Source organism: Capronia epimyces (assembly GCF_000585565.1).
Source record: "Capronia epimyces CBS 606.96 chromosome Unknown aczIQ-supercont1.1, whole genome shotgun sequence".
In the NCBI taxonomy this organism is placed as follows: domain Eukaryota; kingdom Fungi; phylum Ascomycota; class Eurotiomycetes; order Chaetothyriales; family Herpotrichiellaceae; genus Capronia; species Capronia epimyces.
The window spans coordinates 2,067,517-2,088,041 of NW_006912904.1; the positions used below are offsets into that span (position 1 = coordinate 2,067,517).

The 20,525-nt window shown below is 54.5% G+C and overlaps 5 protein-coding genes across 5 annotated transcripts; 2 read left to right on the forward strand and 3 right to left on the reverse strand.

The window, feature by feature from the left end:
- Positions 1-321: 321 nt before the first annotated feature.
- Positions 322-7,050, forward strand: A1O3_00775 (DNA polymerase epsilon catalytic subunit A; the record flags this gene model as incomplete). Its single annotated transcript, XM_007730925.1, has 1 exon — positions 322-7,050. The coding sequence occupies one exon, from the start codon at positions 322-324 to the stop codon at positions 7,048-7,050; it is 6,729 nt and encodes a 2,242-aa protein (XP_007729115.1).
- A 451-nt stretch (positions 7,051-7,501) lies between these two features.
- Positions 7,502-9,450, reverse strand: A1O3_00776 (uncharacterized protein; the record flags this gene model as incomplete). Its single annotated transcript, XM_007730926.1, has 4 exons — positions 7,502-8,625; positions 8,685-9,011; positions 9,068-9,140; positions 9,202-9,450. 4 exons carry the CDS (start codon positions 9,448-9,450, stop codon positions 7,502-7,504), a joined length of 1,773 nt encoding a protein of 590 aa, XP_007729116.1.
- An 845-nt stretch (positions 9,451-10,295) lies between these two features.
- On the forward strand, positions 10,296-11,186 carry A1O3_00777 (uncharacterized protein; the record flags this gene model as incomplete). The annotated part of the gene is made up of 1 exon (XM_007730927.1): positions 10,296-11,186. One exon carries the CDS (start codon positions 10,296-10,298, stop codon positions 11,184-11,186), a length of 891 nt encoding a protein of 296 aa, XP_007729117.1.
- A 776-nt stretch (positions 11,187-11,962) lies between these two features.
- Positions 11,963-16,830, reverse strand: A1O3_00778 (translation initiation factor 4G; the record flags this gene model as incomplete). The annotated part of the gene is made up of 3 exons (XM_007730928.1): positions 11,963-12,092; positions 12,149-16,137; positions 16,186-16,830. 3 exons carry the CDS (start codon positions 16,828-16,830, stop codon positions 11,963-11,965), a joined length of 4,764 nt encoding a protein of 1,587 aa, XP_007729118.1.
- A 2,505-nt stretch (positions 16,831-19,335) lies between these two features.
- On the reverse strand, positions 19,336-20,295 carry A1O3_00779 (uncharacterized protein; the record flags this gene model as incomplete). Its single annotated transcript, XM_007730929.1, has 1 exon — positions 19,336-20,295. The coding sequence occupies one exon, from the start codon at positions 20,293-20,295 to the stop codon at positions 19,336-19,338; it is 960 nt and encodes a 319-aa protein (XP_007729119.1).
- Between the last annotated feature and the right edge of the window lie 230 nt (positions 20,296-20,525).

The window sequence follows — 20,525 nt, forward strand, 5'->3', positions numbered from 1 at the left end:
TGGCGCAAGTGGAATGATGATTTCACCCCAGGCCGATTGGGGGCGGAGCACAGGCATTGGATGCGCTATTCTCTGGAGAAGGTCTGCCGAGTCAGACGCGTAAAGTGAGACGCGCTTGGACGCGACGGGTCTCACTCGACATCTGCATACGACGTACCAGGTACCAGGGATCCGTACTCCGTAGTTTTACAGGATATCTCACAACGCCCGAGCCTTTTGTACGGCCGATATCTCCCGTGTGAACAATATGACCACACGACATCAACAAGTTGTATGATTAGAAGATACTGCAATTGACGTTGACGCCAGCGTCGCGCAGCCATGCCGGTCAGGAAACCGAGCAAATATGGCTCCAATGTCCGGTTTGCCAACAATTCCTCTCGACGACCCCGGACCAAGACAGTCGATGCATCCTCACTCCGTGCTACCGAAGGAACCTCCCAGGATGAGAAGATCCAAGCCACTCGACTGGCCAACAGCATAGATGAGGCTATGGGATTTCCCAGATATGAATCAGGCAGGAAAAGAGTTGGATGGCTATATAACATGCATAGCACATCGATCGAGGACCCCAAAGTGCCGGGTGGCCGCGCGGGAGTGGATTTCTACTTTATCGGCGACGACGGCGAGAACTTCAAAGCCACAGTCGAGTACGATCCATACTTCTTGCTGGCTGTGAAGCGAGGGAGAGAAGCTGAGGTGGAAGAGTGGTGCAAAAGAATGTTTGAAGGTCTGGTGAAGGCAGTGGCTCGTGTTTCGAAGGAAGATCTACGAATGCCGAACCACCTGGTCGGATACAGACGAACATTCCTCAAGCTCACATTCGCCAATGTTTCCGACCTACTGTCAGTCAGGAAAACCGTGATGCCTATCGCGCAGAAAAACAAAGAGAAGGCGAACGCTATGGACACATATGCAGAAGTTGCCAGTGCCGGCGCCGGCTTCGACATTTATGACGAGGAACAAGCCAGCGACATACGCTCGAACAGCATCTCCGAGGCCAGCGACTTTATCCTCGACATTAGGGAGTACGACGTGCCGTATCACGTCCGTGTGACCATCGACAAAGACATTCGCATCGGAAAATGGTACACGGTGGAGGCAAAACACGGCTCGGTATCTCTCACTTGTCTCGAAGAGCGGTTACAGAGAGCTGATCTGGTCGTGCTCGCCTTCGATATTGAAACGACCAAACTACCCCTCAAATTTCCCGACGCAGTCATTGACCAGATCATGATGATATCGTACATGATCGATGGGCAGGGGGTTCTCATCACCAACAGAGAAATCGTCTCCGAGGACATCGCAGACTTCGACTATACTCCAAAGGCAGAATATGAAGGCCCATTTTTGATTTTCAACGAACCGAACGAACGCGCGCTCATTGAACGATTCTTTGCTCACATCAAAGAGGCACGACCCAACGTCATTGCTACATACAACGGCGACTTCTTCGATTGGCCGTTCGTGGAAGCAAGAGCGAGTGTACTCGGAATTGACATGTATGCGGAGATCGGGTTCCGGAAGAACAGTGATGACATCTACCAAAGCGACTACTGTGTCCATATGGATTGTTTTGCTTGGGTCAACAGAGACAGCTACTTGCCTCAAGGGAGCAGAGGTTTGAAGGCTGTGACCGTTGCCAAACTAGGCTACGACCCGGACGAATTGGATCCCGAGCTCATGACTCCCTACGCAAGCGAACACCCACAGATACTGGCCGAGTACTCAGTCTCCGATGCGGTGGCGACCTACTATCTGTACATGAAGTATGTGCATCCTTTCATTTTTGCACTCTGTACCATCCTCCCACTCAACCCCGACGACACGTTGCGAAAAGGGACCGGCACCCTCTGTGAGATGCTGTTAATGGTGCAAGCGTACCAAAAAAACATTGTTCTACCCAACAAACATGCGGAACAGAGAGAGGCTTTTTGGGAGGGTCATCTGCTCGAGTCAGAGACCTATGTCGGCGGGCATGTGGAGAGTATCGAAGCAGGTGTGTTTCGGGCGGATATCCCGGTCAATTTTGCCATTGATACAACAGCCATCGACGAGCTACTACGTGATCTGGACGCCGCGCTGAAGTTTTGCATTACCGTTGAAGAAAAGAAGTCCCTGGACGATGTTACGAATTATGAAGAGGTTCGGGCTCAGATTTGCGAAAAGTTGAATAGCCTGAAAGAGACCCCGAACCGGAACGAACGGCCTCTGATATATCATCTGGATGTAGCTTCCATGTATCCCAACATCATGACGACCAATCGCTTGCAGCCTGATTCGATGAAGGCGGAATCGGATTGTGCAGCTTGTGACTTCAACCGGCCAGGAAAGACTTGCGATCGACGGCTGCCCTGGGCATGGAGAGGAGAGTTCTTGCCGACGAAAAGAGACGAGTACAACATGATCCGGAGAGCGGTTGCCAACGAGACCTTTCCCGGGAAATTCCCCAAGTCACCGAGAAGGACATTTCAAGAACTCAGCCCCGATGAGCAAGCTGCAATGGTGCGGAAGAGACTCCAGGAATATTCGAAGAAGATCTACCACAAGATCCACGATTCCAAAACCATTGAGCGGGAGGCCATCATTTGCCAACGAGAGAATCCGTTCTACGTGAATACTGTGCGCGATTTTCGGGATCGACGTTACGATTTCAAGGGTCAGCAGAAGGTCTGGAAGGGCAAGACGGAAGCTCTCAAAAGTTCGGGTGCACCAGCTCAAGAGATCGAGGAGTCCAAAAAGATGGTCGTCCTCTACGACTCCCTTCAGCTAGCACACAAGGTCATCCTCAACTCTTTCTATGGCTACGTGATGCGGAAGGGTTCAAGATGGTATTCACTGGAGATGGCGGGCGTTACCTGTCTGACCGGTGCTCACATCATTCAGATGGCGCGAGAACTTGTGGAACGTATCGGCAGGCCGTTGGAGCTGGACACTGACGGGATCTGGTGCATGCTTCCGGCGACATTTCCCGAAAATGTGGTTTTCACACTGAAGAATGGGAAAAAGATGGCCATCTCCTACCCTTGCGTGATGCTCAACCATCTCGTTCATGCACGGTTCACCAACCACCAATATCAAACTCTTGTCGACCCGGCCGCGTTCAAGTACGAGACGCACAGCGACAACTCCATCTTTTTCGAAGTTGATGGGCCGTACAAGGCAATGATCCTACCTACTTCCAAGGAAGAAGACAAAAACTTGAAAAAGCGATATGCCGTCTTCAACCACGATGGCACCCTCGCCGAGTTGAAAGGGTTTGAGGTCAAGCGCAGAGGTGAATTGAAGCTCATCAAAATCTTTCAAACTCAAATCTTCAAGTTCTTCTTGGAAGGGACCACTCTGGCCGAGACGTACGGTGCCGTTGCCCGAGTTGCCAATCGATGGCTCGACGTACTGCACCAGCATGGTTCTACTCTTGCGGATGAAGAGTTAATTGATCTGATTTGCGAAAACAAAAGTATGACCAAGACCCTGGAAGAATACGGAGCGCAGAAGTCTACCTCTATCACCACGGCGAAGAGACTGGCCGAGTTCCTGGGAGATCAAATGGTCAAAGACAAGGGTCTGAATTGCAAGTACATCATCTCCGCCAGACCGCGAAACACCCCGGTCACTGAACGAGCCATTCCAGTTGCCATTTTCTCCGCCGAGGAGGGAGTCAAGCGGTTTTTCCTGAGGAAATGGTTGAAAGAGGATCCTACAGATATGGATCCCAGGACTGTGATCGACTGGGATTACTACCTGGAACGCCTGGGCTCGGTGATTCAGAAGCTGATCACCATTCCTGCCGCCCTGCAGAAGGTCAGAAACCCGGTGCCTCGTGTTGCGCACCCGGACTGGCTGCAGAAGCGGATCACGGCGAAAGACGATAAACTCAAACAAAAGAAGGTGACTGACCTTTTTGACAAGCTGCCCCTGGCTGAACGGTCGGTCAACCTGCTCGACCATCGGATCTCTAGCTCAGGGGACATCGAAGACGCTCTCAACGCCGGGCTGAAGTCCCGTGGGCCCGTCACCAAATCGGCCAAGAGGAAGGCTGACGAAAACACCAACCAGTCACTGGTGGACCCGTTTGCCACGCTGCCTTCTGATCCTCCCGCGATCGACGAAGATTACAGCGGTTGGCTGGAGTACCAGAAACAGAAATGGAAGATTCAAAAACAGGCCCGGGCTCGACGTCGTCAACTATTCGGTGAACGACCCAACGTCGCCACGGATTCGATCAGCAGCTTCTTCCGCAACCAAGCCGAGTTGTTGTACATCAACACTTGGCATCTTCTTCAGCTGCGCCAAGGTGATTCACCGGGTGAGGTCACCGCATTCGTGGCCATTGGCAGCAAGATTCATGCCTTGAAGATCAAAGTGCCCAGGACTCTCTATCTCAACCTCAAAGGCGAGGAGCTACCCAACGTGGAGGTGCCCGGCTGCGAAGTTGAAAAAGTGAACCACATCCTACCCAACGGCCACCCGTCGGTCCATCTGTTCCAGTTGACCATGCCAGAAGACGTCTATTTACGAGAGGCCGAGTCTGTCTCGTTGTTGTGCAACCACCCCAGTGTTGAGGGCGTCTACGAACGTCAGCTGCCTCTCTTTATGCGTGCCCTGCTCAAATTGGGCAACATGTGTTCGTTTGACGAGAGCCAAAAGGGCGTGCTCGGGAAGGGCCTGGAACAGGGCTTTGACCTATCGGCCCTGCTGAGGAATGCATCGCCGTCGACCTATCTAGAGGATCCCAGTTCGTTCGCCTTTGTTTACATCTACCACGTCGCCGCGGGGGACCGCAACGTGTTTGCTCTCTTCTCCACGGCCAAGGCTGAGGCACACATCATTGTGCTCAGCCGAGGCCGAGATGCCCAACTCCCCAATGCCGACAAGATCTATGCCGAACAGTACAGACAAAAGTCTCAGGATCAGGCGCTGGTCGAAGATATCTTCCCGTACCAATCTCGGCTGGCCTTCAAGGTTTCTCAAGTGACCACCAAAAGAAAAGCCAATCTGGAGATGGCAGATGTGCTCAAACGGTGGCGATCCGACGAGTCCAAACCGACGCTTCTTCTCCTCCAGACGACTTCCCACAAACAACTGGTTCACGACGTCCGCATCATGAAAGAGTATCCCGTCTTATGTCTACCCACCGAGCAGGCCGATGCCGATTTGCCTTCCCTGGGTTGGCAGGGATACGCCTTCAAGCAGTTGATATCCCACTACTTCAATGTCGCGGGGTGGCTGACACACTTGATCGAGCTTGCACGATACGGGGGGGTGCCGGTGTGCAACCTGGAGAAGGACGATCCACGATTTCTCATCGACCTGGCTTATGCGCGGAGGCTGAAGAGGAGCAATGTTGTTCTGTGGTGGTCCGAACAGCCCCGTCCAGATCATGCTGGTTATGAGCGGGATGACATTCTCGGTCCGCTCACCGAAGTGGTTGAGATGCCATCGATTAACAATCCCGGCGCCTATACTTCGGTGTGTGTAGATGTTGCCGTCCAGAATCTCACCATCAACACCATCCTGACGTCGTCCATCATCAACGACCTCGAAGGATCTGCCGAATCGGTGGCGTTCAATCCTACCGGCGACGCCGACCCTCCTGCCAACTCCAGCATGGTGAAATCGACTGGAGGTTTCGCGCAGGCCGCGCTCGAGGTTCTGCGGGAAATGGTCAAGTCATGGTGGGCCGAAGCATGTCGGGGCAACCGCCTGGCCGATGTGATGGTTTCGCACCTGGTCCGGTGGGTCGAGGCTCCTGCATCGTGTCTCTACGATCGACACTTGCACTACTACGTGCAGATGATGTCGAAGAAGGCGCTCCAGCAACTCATCACCGACTTCCGCCGCGTCGGCTCACATGTTGTGTTTGCGAGTTCGACGAGATTGCTCTTGCAGACGTCGAAGCAAGAGGTGGAGAACGCATACGCGTACTCGCAATACATCCTCAAATCGATCCAACAAAAGCCACTGTTCCATTTCCTCGGCCTGGAGGTCAAGGACTACTGGGACGTCCTCCTATGGTATGATGCATACAATTACGGCGGGAAAGGAACGTCCACGATCACCGAGGGCACCACCAATGCGGACCTTGAGACCATCGTCCACTGGCAGCTTTCCCAGTTCCTCCCCGTCTCGTTGCAACCTGTGTTCGACGACTGGGTGATCGCGTTCACCGACTTGTTGCAAACCTTGAAGCGGCCGACGAGCTCGCCGAACGATACATCTTCCACGCCCCGACCGATCCAGTTGCCCTCCGGGTTCCTGAGTCTGACGGAGGACGCGACCAGTAGCGAAGTGACGACAGTGCTGCAGGACGACTTCTCAAAGCCATTGAAGAAGCAGATTACCGGGCTGATTCGACGGCAGCGCGAGGAGTTACTCCATCCCGAACTGGCGAGTGACTGGTCTTTCCCATCTTTGCCGGGAGGGACGCTCGAAGCGACAGACGCTCGCCACTCTCGTGATCCCGTGCTCGAGTTGGTCAAGGCCCTGATGCAGATTGTGTCGTTGTCGAAACCTCTGCAACTGGAAGCCCGGCTCCTCCGCAAAGAGCTATTGAGCCTATTCGACGTGCGAGAGTTTGGCCAAGAGGCTCGCTTCGAAAACCCCAGCGCCAGTCTCCGGTTCGAGGGTCTGGTATGCGACACTTGCACCATGACGCGAGACCTCGACTTGTGTCGAGATGAAGATATCCTGCCTGACTCGGAGAATGGCGGAGCCGGAGCGGAAGATGCCACCACCAAGCCGTGGAGGTGTACCAGCTGCCAGAGCGAATACAACAAAATCGCGCTGGAAGAGAAGCTGATTGCTCGAGTCCAGGCGGCGCTGTTGAGCTGGCAAATCCAGGATCTGAAATGCAAGAAATGCGGCACCCTGCAAGGCGAAGACTCGCTCTTCCGTGACCACTGCACCTGTGGAGGCGAGTGGTGTGCAACCATGGACCGGACCGACATTCGCTCGACCTTGGACGTCATGGACCGAGTCTCTTCGGCGTACGGCTTGCGCATGCTTTCCGGCGTGGTCGAAGGAGTCAAGACCATGTGTATGACTTGATGATGGTGGAATTATATCTTATCTTAGATCTGTATCTTAGATCTGTATCTTAGATCTGGATGTGCATGTGACCACATCCATGCTGTTATGAGGCGTGAATGCAATGCAGTTTCGAATAAATAGCTTGCTTGGTTATATATGTTAGGTGCTTGGTGCTTGGTTCTACAGCACACGATGTATGGTAATTGAGTCCCCGTCCACGCTATCTCTATCTCCATCTCTATCTCTATCTGTAGGGTCGCCGAATGGTTCTTCTTCTTCGCTGGCTTCGGCTTAGCTTCACTCGTGTTATAGATAGCAAAACTCAGGGATAGATGGTAATTTGTATATACATGACTTCGTCACTATATCTATATCTATATCGTCCGTCACCAGCCTTCCATCAACCACCTACCTACAGGTACCTATACCCCTGATCCTTTCCGACCCCGATCCTGTCAGACCGTCCGGGTCACTCTTGCCGCCCCGCCCGTGTCTGCTCGGCGTCTGCATTTGTGTTCGTATTCGTGTTCGTGTTTGTGTCTGCGCCCGGCCCTTCCCTCTCCCTCGGACCGTCCCTCTCTTTCTCAATTACACCAACACCCACACCCACGGTTCCTTGGACAGGCGGTTGCTTCTCGTTGTTACTGGCACCACCGCTGAACTCTTCGGAAATGCCATGCTCAGCTGAATTCTGTCGGTTCAATTTCTCCTCCTTGATTTTCTTCGCCAGGTCCTCTCTCTCATGACGCTCCGTCCTCCACTTCATACCCCGGAAATAAACCAGCCAGAGCATCGGAGACGTCGCGACAAGGAACAACGTCAAGAATGTAAAGGTCCAACCTCGACCCATGGCTTCGATCATCGGTATCACAGCCGCCGTCCACCCGGCGCCGAGACAGCATCGGACCACATTGTTAGCCGCCGTCGCGGTCGCCGGAGCATGCGGATAAAAGTCCACCAGGACGGTACTGGTGACATTGAAAGCGAGGGACATGGACATGCTTGCTAAGAATAGTACCACGAGTAACGGCGCCAGTGGGCCATTGACGTCGAGGATCCAGCCAAAGATACAAACCATGGCCGCGGCGAAGTAGGCAGCGGGGATAGCAACTTGTAGCCGGGCCTTTTCGATCGGAAAATCTCGTAGATTTTGGTCTCTCCCCCTCTTAATCTTCACTCCCAGCTTCTTACACCAGCGCGCAAAGTTACGGTCTAGTAGCTGTCCATTCGTCAGGGCTGCACACATAGACCCCACTCCGAAAGGAATAAAGCAGAGACCGATCTGTAGCTGGTTGTAACCGTAGATCTGTTTTAATTGGGAAGGCATCGCAGCAGTTATGGCGTAAAAGGCCGCGAACAGAAAGCCGTTGTAGAACAGAAGAAGAGCGTTTTCTTTATCGAGGATCAGATACATGGACCGTAGAGGGTTCGGAAAGCGGAACTTCCGCGATGGCAGAGCGTCAGCTTGGGCCTGGATCGCAGATAGTTCGGCTTCGGATGCGAGGTTGCGTGTCTTTCGAACAGCGAGGTAATTCATCAGGGACATGTTCCAACCCTTGGGCGGTATGGACCCGTTGCCGACAAGACTGCGGGCTGCGACCTGGTCAACCACTGTTTCTGGCGGCCAAATCGGAGTGGAGGGACTCAAGTACCTGTTTCAGGAAAGAAGATGGCAAAGACAACCAGGAACGCCGCGCCTAAGATAACCAGAAACCAAAATATAGCTCTCCATCCGAGAAAGTCGGCCAATAGACCACCGATGACAGGACCTATGGCTGGACCCAGAAGAGACCCGGCCAGAGTGAAACCCATATACTTGCCGCGTTCGGCGGCGGTGGCGATGTCCGCCACAACGGCACTGCACATGGCAATGGTGGCGCTGCTTCCTGTGCTCTGAAAGCACCTAAGCACGAAAAGAGCGGCATAGTCGTTTTGCAAGGCTAGACCAATGTTCGCCAATATGTAGATGACGAAACAGACTAGGCGACCCGTCAGTACAGGCCACAGTTTGGAGCATATTCAAGATGGTCTGTACCAATGTATGCAGGACGCCGACCAGCAGCATCCGCGAAATCGCCGAAAAATGCAGGGGCGAGCCCTTGGAAAATCTAGCATCGGGGCTTGTTAGCCGCAAACCACCTTGGCCAGAGACAATTTGCACGGACACACCATATAGGACGTCAAAGTCAAGTTAATCAGCGTGTCGGACACTTTCAGGTCTGTAGCGAGGGGGTTCAGAGCGGGCAAGTAGATATTGCCAGACACCGGAGAAAAGAACCCTGCCCACGCCGCCATGAAGACGATGAATCTCTTTTGGCCCGGCGTGAAAACTGTATGCACGGGACCCGCCCACGACGCACTGGTCGTGGTCCGCTGCACTTGGACATCGTGCGGAGCGACGTCCTGCGCGGTCGACATTCTCTCGAGGGAGCCATGGCTGAGTCGAGGGGAACCGTCGCTCGAAGAAAGGTCTGGGGTGGTCCGGGTTGCGTCTATGAGATGAGAATCAGGCACTTTATCCTGCCCAGGCGCAAGGCGGACGCTCGCTAGCGGTGAGGGGATCTGGTTGGCATTGGCATGTTGATCCCCGTGAAATGGACCGCTCGACATCAAGGCTCAAGGCTGGCTGGGATCTGTTTACTCTTCGAAAGCATAGCAGGCCACCAGTGCGGTCGTAGTTAGACGAGGACGCGGGCTGTCGGAAGTCAGGATAGGATGCTGGACGACGGAGATGATAGATGTTAGAAGCATGGCGGCAATGGTAATGGGACAGACACCTAGATAGCCACAGTTTAGTGGTCGATGGCCCACCGATCACGGAGACCGCCATCCGTCATCGCTTCAATCAGAGGCCCGGCGTTGAAAAGCAAAAGCCAACAAGGTGCTGGCGACGAAGCAGCCGTAGCCGTGCGCATGGCGACAAAAGACGCAAGGCAGCGGAGGGCAGCCTGCGGGTAATGAAAACGTTCTGACAGCAGTATCTCAGTATCTGCTCGATTAAACGGAGACATCTGTGTACTGCAGCTGTCATTACAATACCGCATCGGGGCCTGTGCCGCGATAGCCGAACCCCGGCCAAACGCCGCCAGATCGCGGCTGCTAGCAACACGCGTTGAACCGCGACTTCGCTCGACCGCCGCCGATCCTCGCTGTCACGACTCACGACTCACGACCCTCCACACCGACAGGACAGTCATCTTCATCGCCCTCACACCCGGTTCAACGCGCATCCAGAGAGGCAGAGGCATTCCGGGCCCAAATGAATGCCGCAGACACCTCGTGCGGAACGGCCGTCCCCAAATATCCTTAGCAGCTCCGCCGCCCCGGAGTTGACCTTCTATCCAGCCTACACGTTCAAGGCTTCAGCGACATGGTTCAGCTGGGTCAAACTGCCGGCACGCGACATTCATTTGGTCCTACAGCCTCATAAGAAGTATGCCGACATCGCCATTTCCTCCGTGGCCCCGGAGCGTTGGGGTTATGGTGGTGGTGGTAGCCGAGACGATGCTCCGTTGCTGCTTTTCTACTTGAACCACCCCATCCAATTCGTCCAGGTCGTCGGCGTGGTCGTGGTTTTGGAGGACTACTTTGAGAAGTTCTGGCTATTTACCGTCGATGATGGTAGCGGGGCCACCATCGACGTGACATGTCGGAAGCCCGAGAAAGAGGCCGAGGCCGGCAAAGGCAAATCAACCTCCCAAGCTGCCAATAGACCCACGGAAGAACAATGCCTCCATGAAACCCTGTCGGCCCTCCAGATCGGCACGGTCGTGCAAGCCAAAGGTACAATCTCGACCTTCCGCTCCACGCGCCAGCTGACCCTCCTCCGCCTGTCGATCGTTCCTGATACCACCCACGAGATGGCTCTGATGTCTGCACGCACATCATTCATCAAGTCCACCCTCTCCAAGCCCTGGGTGCTGTCGCTTGATGACCAGAGGAGACTGTCCCGGGAAGCACGGGATGACAGAGAGCAAGGACACCGCCATGCCGCAAGGAAGAGGGAGAGACAGGCTAAACTCCAAGAGCGGGAGCGCCGGCATGCAAGATTGATACAGGAGCAGTATGAAGCAGAAGAAAAGCAAAGGGCAAAGGCTGCCGACGCTACGCGGCGGGCGGGACACGCGTTGCGGGAGCACACTGTGAAACATTGAACAAGCACTATACAACCGCGACCGTCAAGCAAGGCACTACCAGGTATTCTGGATTAATATAATGACACTCGGAATCTGTCCACGTACACTAGGAGAATATTACCCTTTCCTGAATTCGCCGACGGATGGAAGGGACACGCACTGGACTCCCAGAATTCAAACACTGTCGGATTGATCTTGTTTGTGCTCTCATGATGAATATCTCTAGTAGTACTCGCCTTTGGAGAGATCTCCTGCAACAGCGTCCGTTACTCGAGTTGGCGCCCTTCCAATGAGCTGAAGCAAACGCAAAATCTCCTCTCCTCTCCTCCCCACGCCGCAACCAGCTTCGACCACCACGGCCACACGGGCGACTGAAGCATGCCACTTCGGCCTCGGCCTCGGTCCAAGCATGTGTGAGCCCCGTGTAGTAGCACGCACCCTGCAATCCGTAATCCTGTGCGCCCTGATCTTCACTTTTGGAAACCGGTAAAAACACAATCGCCGAAAAAAAAAGGCGCTCCCTGCCAGTGAATGAAGTCGAAGTCCTCGCCATGTATCATGCTAGGGACACGTTCTCTATCGCTCTCAAGTCGAATCGAAGGTTTTCTCAAAAAGGCGGTTGATGGCCGGAGATTCTGGTGAGAAAACAAAGGTCCGCTGTGCTGTAAATGCTAAACATGTGGCTCGCGCCGGGTATCAATGCACATCTCCAACCTCCCCACAAGCGGCCGTCTGTCAAATATTAGTGTTCGAAACGCATTATGTTGTACACTTTGAACGGGTTGCTAAACGCTTCACTCGGCCGCTTTGGCCGGTGATCTTGACCGTTCTCGTTCGATGTTCGGCTGCGACTTTTGTGTAGGAGGCGATGCGGGATTGGACGGCGGCGAGCCGGGTACATCATTTTCCAGGGCGGCAAGAGCACTAGATACAGTTAGCATCGAGGCTGGACAAGTACATTGTCGGCGAGACTGGCTTACCTGAACGCATTGACGCTGGATTCATCCTTTTTCTCCTTTTCCTTCTGTGCAGGAGGGGTGCCGGTACGGCTACTGGCAGCACTGTCATCTCCTCCTCGACTCAGCAGGCCACCTGGGCCGAGCCCTCGACGGCCACTATTGGTGCGTCCCCCTAGCATACTTGGAGGTCCCAATGACCCAGTGCCAGTGTGGCTGGGGTTGCGCGTGCTGCGATTGCCCAGTCTTCGCAGGTCGTCGGTGCCCACCCGGTTGGAGTTGTCTGGCGGAGGAATCTGTCCTCCATAGCCGCTGAAGCTCCGAGCATCACCACGGCCCATGGGCAACCTGCCACCCCCGCCTCGGTTGCCTTGACTAGCCAGTCTTCTGAGCTCATCCTCGCGTGCTTTGCGTTCGGCTTCTTCACGGATTTCTTGGATGGTCTTGGGACCTTTGTCGTCCTCCTTCGAAACCCAGCCCTTGGTTCGAAGGTCGACCACGTCCATCAGCATGAATCGAAGACGGCTCGGGAGGTCGGGGAGAGCAATCATAGAATTGATCCGGTCAAAGTAGACATCCATGCGGCCTTGAGCTTTGCTTTCGGGGTTGTCGAGTTGTTTGCCCACGGTGCGCAACAAACTTGTCAAGCTCTCGACTTCTGCTTCTTCGGGGATTCCATCATAGTCGACAAGCTTCTTGACACATTCGTGCATGATGCGTTCGGTCAACATAGACAACTTGAACAACTCGCCGATAAATTTGACGAGACCGAGACCGCGTCGCTTGGCTGCTGCGGCAATATAGTATTCGTCAGACAGCATTGCAGCCTCTTCAGATTGGCCTTCTGGCTGGGGAGGGAGATTGACCTTCCACCCACGCTCAAACTCTTCTTGACACCGGTTAAGCAGGTATTTTCGGAACAGATTGCCACCAGTGACGACGTTTCCGAGCTTGTCTTTGATACCTTCATCCCGGATGTCGGCACTCATGCTCTCTAACATCCTTCTGCAGAAAGCTGCGTACATCGGAGCCCAATGGGCTTCGTCGGTGGCCTTCTCAAAAGTGAGCTGAATGACCTGGCGCAAGGTGCGGCCGTCGCTTTCATGCTTCGACTGAGCTGCAATTTCCAAGATCTGATCCGAGATCTTGGTAAATTTCTCGGGTGTCATCTTGTTGAGCGCGGCCTTGACTTTACGTTGGACGACATCGGGCTCCATCAAGCCATCACCGCCCAGGGCAGGTCCAGATACGACGGCCTGGCCAACGCTGCGAGGTTTCCATCCAGTGGCGGATGTTTCGAGTGCGCCGATGTTCATCCCAGCAGTAAGGGGCATGGACTTGTTATCCTCACCACCATGTTTGCCACCCTGTTTCCCTCTCTTACTTTCAGCACGAGAACCACCTCGGCTCGCGCCGCCAACGCGTGGGGATCCAGGAATGGGGCCGAGAGGATTGTTGGAGGGAGTTCGTCCCATGGCAGGAGCTCCTTGACCAGGACGACCAAATTGAGCAAAGGGATTTGCCGCCAAAGGACCGGTCCTCATGGCAGCGTTAGAGGCGGCAAATCGTTGTTCGGACGTGGTGCCAGGTGGGAGGGCCGTACGAGCAGCACCACCAAAGTTGCCCATGGGTGCGAACTGGGTCAATCCTGTAGGTCCACGAGAGGAAGTACTGCGGTTACCCATGCCCGAAGGGGTTCGTGCGGAGGCACTGGCTCGGGCCGACGAGTCTCCGTCACCCAACGCATCTCGGAGTCGTGCATCCCAGTCGAGGGTGGGCTTCTCTTTGAACACGCTCTGGAACTGAAGCAAGAACTCCTTGTTGTACTTGAACTTGCGATCCGAGGGGGCGTTCGCGTTGAGCGCCGGACTCGGTGACGCGATTTCGGAGGGGTAAGTGACCTTGGAGAGATCATCCAGCTTCTTGGCTGACTGCAAGGCTTTCAGTGTCGCACTTGGCTCCGGTGGTTCGACAGGCTTCTTTGTGTCCAGAGTGAGCTCGGCAGCCTTGCCGCGCCGTCCCGGAGCCTTGGCTGGAGGCGGCATCGACACATCCGAAACGGGAGTGGCCGTACCACTTTCAGCAGGAGTACGGGCTGCGGGACTCTCGACCGATGCGGGAGTACCGAAGGGGTTTGCCTTAAGCTCAGCAAACAGCTTCTTGCTGGCATCGTCTCCGACCCCCTTTTCGGTCTTCTCCTTCTCTCGTGCGAGCTCCGCCTCTTCGGCCTTCCGCTCCAATTCTTTCATGTTAGCCTCGTAAGCTGCGGCTTCTTCTTCCTCCTTCTTTCGTTGCGCCTCGAGTGCTGCGGCTTTCTTCTTCTTGTATTCCTCCTCGCGCCTGGCTTCCTCTGCTTCCAAAGCGGCCATTTCAGCTTCGATGGCATCAAAGTCGATTTCTTCCTCATCTGGCTTGGCGGGTTGAGCGGGCGTCTCTTTGGCCTTATTCTCTTCAGCCTTCTTCGCGGCTTCAGCCTCTTCAGCTTTCCTTGTAGCTTCGGCCTGTTCAGCTTTCTTTGTAGCTTCAGCCTGTTCGGCTTTCTTCGCAGCTTCGGCCTCTTCAGCAGCCTTCCGAGCATCGGCTTCCTTGGCTTCTTTCTCCAATGCGTCAGCCTTGGTTTTGGCCTCAGCGGTTTCGCGTTCTGCGGTCTGTGCGGCCGCTTTATCCGTCTGGTCCTTCTCCATCTGCGCCTTCTCAGCGAGTTCTTTCTCCCGCTTAATCTTGGCCTCATCCTCGGCGATCTTCTTTGCAATTGCCTCCAGCATGGACTTCTTGGCCTCCTCTGCTGATTTTGCGTTGACGCTGTCCGTGCGGCCATGAGCGTTGTCGGCTGCACTGCCGGTGCGACTAGGCGGAGTAGGGGTGGGCTGAGGAGGCACGGGAGCCGAGGCTGGGGTGGCACTGGCTGGAGAAGCAGGTTGCTTGTTAAAGGAGAGCACCTCGCCAGCGCCGTTCTTGATCAGCAAGGCTGCACTCGTCTTTGGAGGAATTTTGTAATTGGTTTTCTGTGCCGATAAACTCGGAGTGCGGGCGCTGGTGTGAGAAGCACCGGACGGGGCAGGTGTTTGTGGTTGTTGTCCGACACTCGAGCCAGGACGGTCAGGGGCAGACACCTGAGAGGATTGTCTGGACATGGATGGGGGGATTGCGCCTTGGTTACTGTAACCGTGTTGCATGTTTGGCGCAAAGGCATGCTGTTGATAGGGAGGGCGAGGGGATTGCGGCGGCATATATTGAGGAGGGTATTGACCCTGCAGGCCAGGTTGTCCGTAGTATTGTTGATTATACAACATTTGGATACTGGGATCAGCTTGGGTAGGGATACCAAAGGCCTGTGCTCTCGCAGTCAGAAAATGTTCAAAATTGCCACTCTCGGGAGAAAGATCTGGATAAGGGAAAACTTTGGGGGTGTTTGAAACAATGGGAGGGTTTGCGAGATCAGGGCGATAGTAGTCCGAGGCGGGATCTTTGCTGTAAAAGGGTCCTTCCTCGTGTCCACCTCTACCAGGGCCTCGACCGCGAGCAGCTTGACGATTGCCGCGACTTCGACCTCTCGTAGGTTTGCCTCTGTCTCTTGTGCCATCACGGGAAGAAGAAACTTGCGGGTGGTGGTGCTTTACATGTTGGGGTCCCATATAATATCCATTGGGTTGTCCTTGCATTCCGGGCACCATGTGCATTGGAGGCATATTCGGGGTTCCAGGAGTGGCGTTCACCAGTGCTGGGCTTCGAGTAGCCATGGCTGGGGAGCCTTGGTAAGGCATCGGCTGGCCTCTGTTCTGATAACCACCTTGCAATCCGCGGCCGTTGGTCGGAGGGCGGAATGACGGGTTCCCAGACTGCTGGAAGGAGGAATGATAGCCTCTTCCACGACCAGACTGATATCCGCCACGGCCGGGACCCGTTGGCAGACCTGTGCCACCGACATCGCTGTGGACGGATTGTGATGATCCTCGCCTCATGTGCTCCTGCTGTGGTCCAAACTGCATCTGAGAGAGGGGTCGAGACAGGCCCTGGGAAAGTAAGTCAGCGTGTACAAGCACTGCAGGGAGCGTTCTTACACTTGGATCGTTGGGATCAAGCTGTCCAAAGGACAACCCGTTTGCTTGTCCTTGGAATGACGATGGAGGTCGCCCACCGCTGACAGAGGCCATCTGAGGGATTGGAGAAGGAGAGCTGGATGGGGAAGTGGCTCGGGGGTTTCCCTGATTGACGCTGAGATTCGACGTGTTCTCATGCGCCAACGAAGGGGGGGTGCCTGCGGCAGGAGAGCTCGCGGGATGGGGCCCGTCCAGCGATCCAAACTGAATGCCAGGTTTGTTCTGAGAGCCGGCTGGTCCGCGTCCGCTAGCGGTGAAACCTGTGGCGCCTGCAGGTGTGACTGTCATGGAATGTTTGCGCGTGTGATCAGGCAGGGAAACACTGCCATTGACCGAAGGGATAGCAGGGATGGTGGGATTTCTTCCGTTCACAGACTCGCTATGACCGTGTGTGGGCGGAGCGCCTCCAACTGCTGCAGACATGTTGTTGGGCTCCGATGCATTTGGCGTGGAAGAAGAAGGGTGTTTGGCGGTGGGCGGAAACGAGGTCCGGCCCTGAGCAGCCAAATTCGATCCGGTCGCGGAGGGTGGACGTTGCGCGCCTGCAGCCGAGGCAGCAGGAGGTTTTGATCGAGTGGCAGAAGATTGCTGAGGCGTGGATGTCATCAGAGAGGATGAAATTGTCTCGGGGGAACGATAGAGGTTCGCGAGGTTGACTGAAAGGCTGAAACGAAGCGGATGACAAACACGGCGTTCACTGAAAAACGTCGCCCGAACCCGCAGGGGAGTCAACGGCGCCGAGAATTTGCGTCCGGCAAATGACCACGAAGCGGCGACTGTCTCGAATGAACGGAAGCCGCTCTTTTGCTGGTGGTGATGGCAGGAGGCGAGGTTGGGTCGGTTGGAAAACCTGAGGGGAGATTCTCAACGCAGGCAGTGGTCCGAACGGTTGAGGTCGGAGCTCTGCGGCGAAGAAGACAAAGCTGAGCCCTGGTGAAGAAGGGAAAACGAGGCACGACAACGACTAAGCGGTTGACGGTGCCAGATGAACCTCAGGCGATGCAGAGGCGCAAATGAGAAGTGATTTGGGTGGAAGAGTGTGTAGCGAGAACCGCAGCTGGGAGCAAGAGCGGTGCTTGTCCCAGAGAAATTTTGAAAGGAAAGGGGATCTGCCAAGACCAAGACCGGACTGCGCCAGGATGAACTGGAGTTGGACTGACACTGCACTGGCACTGGCCGGATACGACTACTACTGCTACGCCTGACCACTACTACTGCTGTTAATTACTGCTGTAATAGTGTATTCTTCTGCATGCACTTCACTCTAGGGATACACGTCTGACTCCTCCCTCTCTCTGCTCTCTCTCTCCGTCTCTGCGCCTCTCCCCCCCTCCCTCCCTCCCTCCTCCTTCCCTCCCTCCTCCTTCTCGGACGGCGAATCATACAGGATCAACACCGGTACTACACCACGCTGTTTGTTCCCAGGTGAAGCGCAGCAGAAGGTCCAGTCACCAGCCACCAGCCACGAGTCACCAGTGGTGAAGGAAAGAAAACAGGCACCGCACCGCTCCACACCACCTGCAGTTGCCTCCTGGCCATGGAGGATTCGACTGCACACTGCACAGCATCGCGCCACACTGGCACCTACTGGCAACGCAGGCTGTGTTGCCACTAAGAGTTGCCGTTCAGTTGACTGCCTTAGATAACACTCTGCTTGCATCCAGTCCTTCTCTCCCTCCCGGCTTCACCCACGGCACTGCAACCCCCCAAACCACTACCGCTTCCTTCTCGCCGGCCTGTGCCACCAGTGCCACCAGTACCGCCAGTACCTTAAAACATATTGACATGTGTCCATGACGACGGATCACCGCCTCCTTCCAATCACTCCACAGCTTATTCCACCACTTTGTCCATTGTTCTGACTCCCTTTCTTCATTCCTCCGCACTTTTGGAACCTTGGACTCTGTCTACCTTTGTCCAGGGTTGCCTTAGCCTCCATGAATCATCTCAACCTGTGGCGTGAGGCCCAGTCACCTTACACTGACATTTTTGACCCTGCAGGTGAGGATGAGGAGGAGACTTTACCAGGCTCACTGCGTACATGTATGCATGTTACATAAATCCATCCTCTTCCCTTGAAGCCCTCAACCCTGGTCAAGTTTGAAGCACTACATTGAGATTCCGCCTCCACCCAAGTTCCCATCCCGTTTTTCCGTAGCTGGCTCCACTAAAGCCTCAGAACCTTAAGAAGCCCCAGCGGCTCTTCTCCTGCTGCAATGAAGTTGCAAGATGCAGGGAGCGCTGAAACTGCAAACCGACCTCGATTTGTTTCTGTTTTCCAGTATGAGAGAACCCCAGGACCCACGCGAACGTGAACGGGCACGAACACGGACCAAGTGCGCGTATCATCATGATTATCAAATACTTTTTCGCGTTTAGCAATAATAATAATACTCTAAAGTCCGAACTATTTGGTAGTCGACGTTGACGTTGACGCGATGCGAGTGACAAGTCTAGCGATGTCGATGTCGCCACTTTCTTCGGTTGTTCCTACCTAATCATCTTCATTTACCTAGATTACTTTGTACGTCTCATGGCGGCGACCTTTTCAAGGCAGCAGTACGACACATAGTACTATGTACCTATATGTAGGTGCCTAGTAATCTAGCAGTAATTAGGTCCTCGCGAGCCTGAGGCCCCGATCTTGCCCCCAGCAGCTAATGCTTTATTCTTAATTTCCAGAATTCCTGTTCCATCCTGTATGCGTATGCGCCGAGACTATGTACAGTATACCTCCTATATGTTACCTGGTAAGTAGCGCAACCGAGAAGAATAAGGCATAGTTCCAAGATACAAACAAGGTGCTACGTAGCTAAAGTACCGGATGACAGCAGGTGATCCCAAAGGTACCTATCTATCTTCTTGATTGTTCGTTCGTTCTTGGAGAGCCCGCCTCACTTCAGGCCCAGTCGTCAGTACGTAGTGGTCATGGTTGTCTGGAAACGCCCTCGTCAGCAAGCATCCATTCCAATCGATGCCACGCCGGTTCAAGTCGTGAGCCAAAGCACATATCTAAGCTATCCTCGGTCCGTCCCAACGCCTTGCTGGCTCGTAATGCAATGCAAAGCAAAATCATATGGCCCCAGGTCATTCTTTCAATCACAATCGGTCTCATTTTTGGGTCTTCTTCTTGCCTCGCTTCGCGTTGTTCTGGAACGCTTCTTCTGGCGGTTCGTCCGTGCCCTTGCGCTTGCCTTTCTTCGAGGAGCCTCCTCCTCCGCCATACTTGGCTTCGAGATCGTCAAAGAAGTTCTGTGCCCTGGACTGTTGCCGTTGTTGTATCAGCGCCTTGAGCGCGTCGTGCTCGCCATCCCCGGTCGACTTTTTCGAATTCGTTTTCGACGAATTCGTCTTTCCGAACAATTTGTCCTCCAGGCCCAGCTCGCGTGCGTATTCTCTGGCTTCTTCGGCCTCCTTTTTGGCATTGGCCTTCCTACGTTCGCGGCTCTTCTTCCCTTCGTTGGTATACTGCGCAAACGCCGGCACCTCTCCCTTGTCGATCGCCTGGTCGATCATTTTCCTGAATCGCTCTTCATCGGCCAGGATCTCGCTGCACATGACAGCCTCGAAAACAGCGTCCATGTCCCCTTCTCCTTGCTCGTAAGCGGCCAACACATCTTCCTTTTCCTCCTCGCTACCCTGATACTCTTTCTTCACTTGCTCAATCAGATCCCCGCTGACGACATTGGCGCTCTGTTCGCGGAAGAAATCAACCCAGTTGAAATCATTGTCTTCGATGTTGGCGCTTTCCGCCGTGTTACCGGTAGCGTCGTAGCGTTTGCGTCGTCGTTCGTCGCTGAGGATGGCGTATGCGAATGCAATCTCCTGGAAGGTCTTGTGTGCGCTCTCGCGGTCTTCAGGACGGGCTTTGTCGGGGTGGTGTTTCAGCGCGAGCTTGCGGTAGGATGATTTGATTTCATCGGCCGTCGCAGTCTCCGAGACTTTAAGGACATCATAAGGGTCGATTGTGGGAGGGTCGGTCACGTCAAGCTCTTCTTGTTGTCGCTCTTCGCCATTCGCAGAGTCAGAGTCTTCGGTCGTACGGGCTTGAGATTTGGGTTTGCGAGGCATGATGAGGCCCGGACGGTCAACGAATTCGGCGCCGTTGAGATTAAAGTAGAATAGAAGGGATAAAAGTGAGCACCGATTGAACCTCGTTTTGAAAGAGCTTGTAGATGGTGGACTTGGACAACGATTCAAGGGACAGACAAGTCAGGCCGAATTGATGGACGTGCATGTGCTGATTCAATTCAGGTCGAATTGAGGAACGCGCCCATAAGAGACGCGTTCCGGGCCTGGCC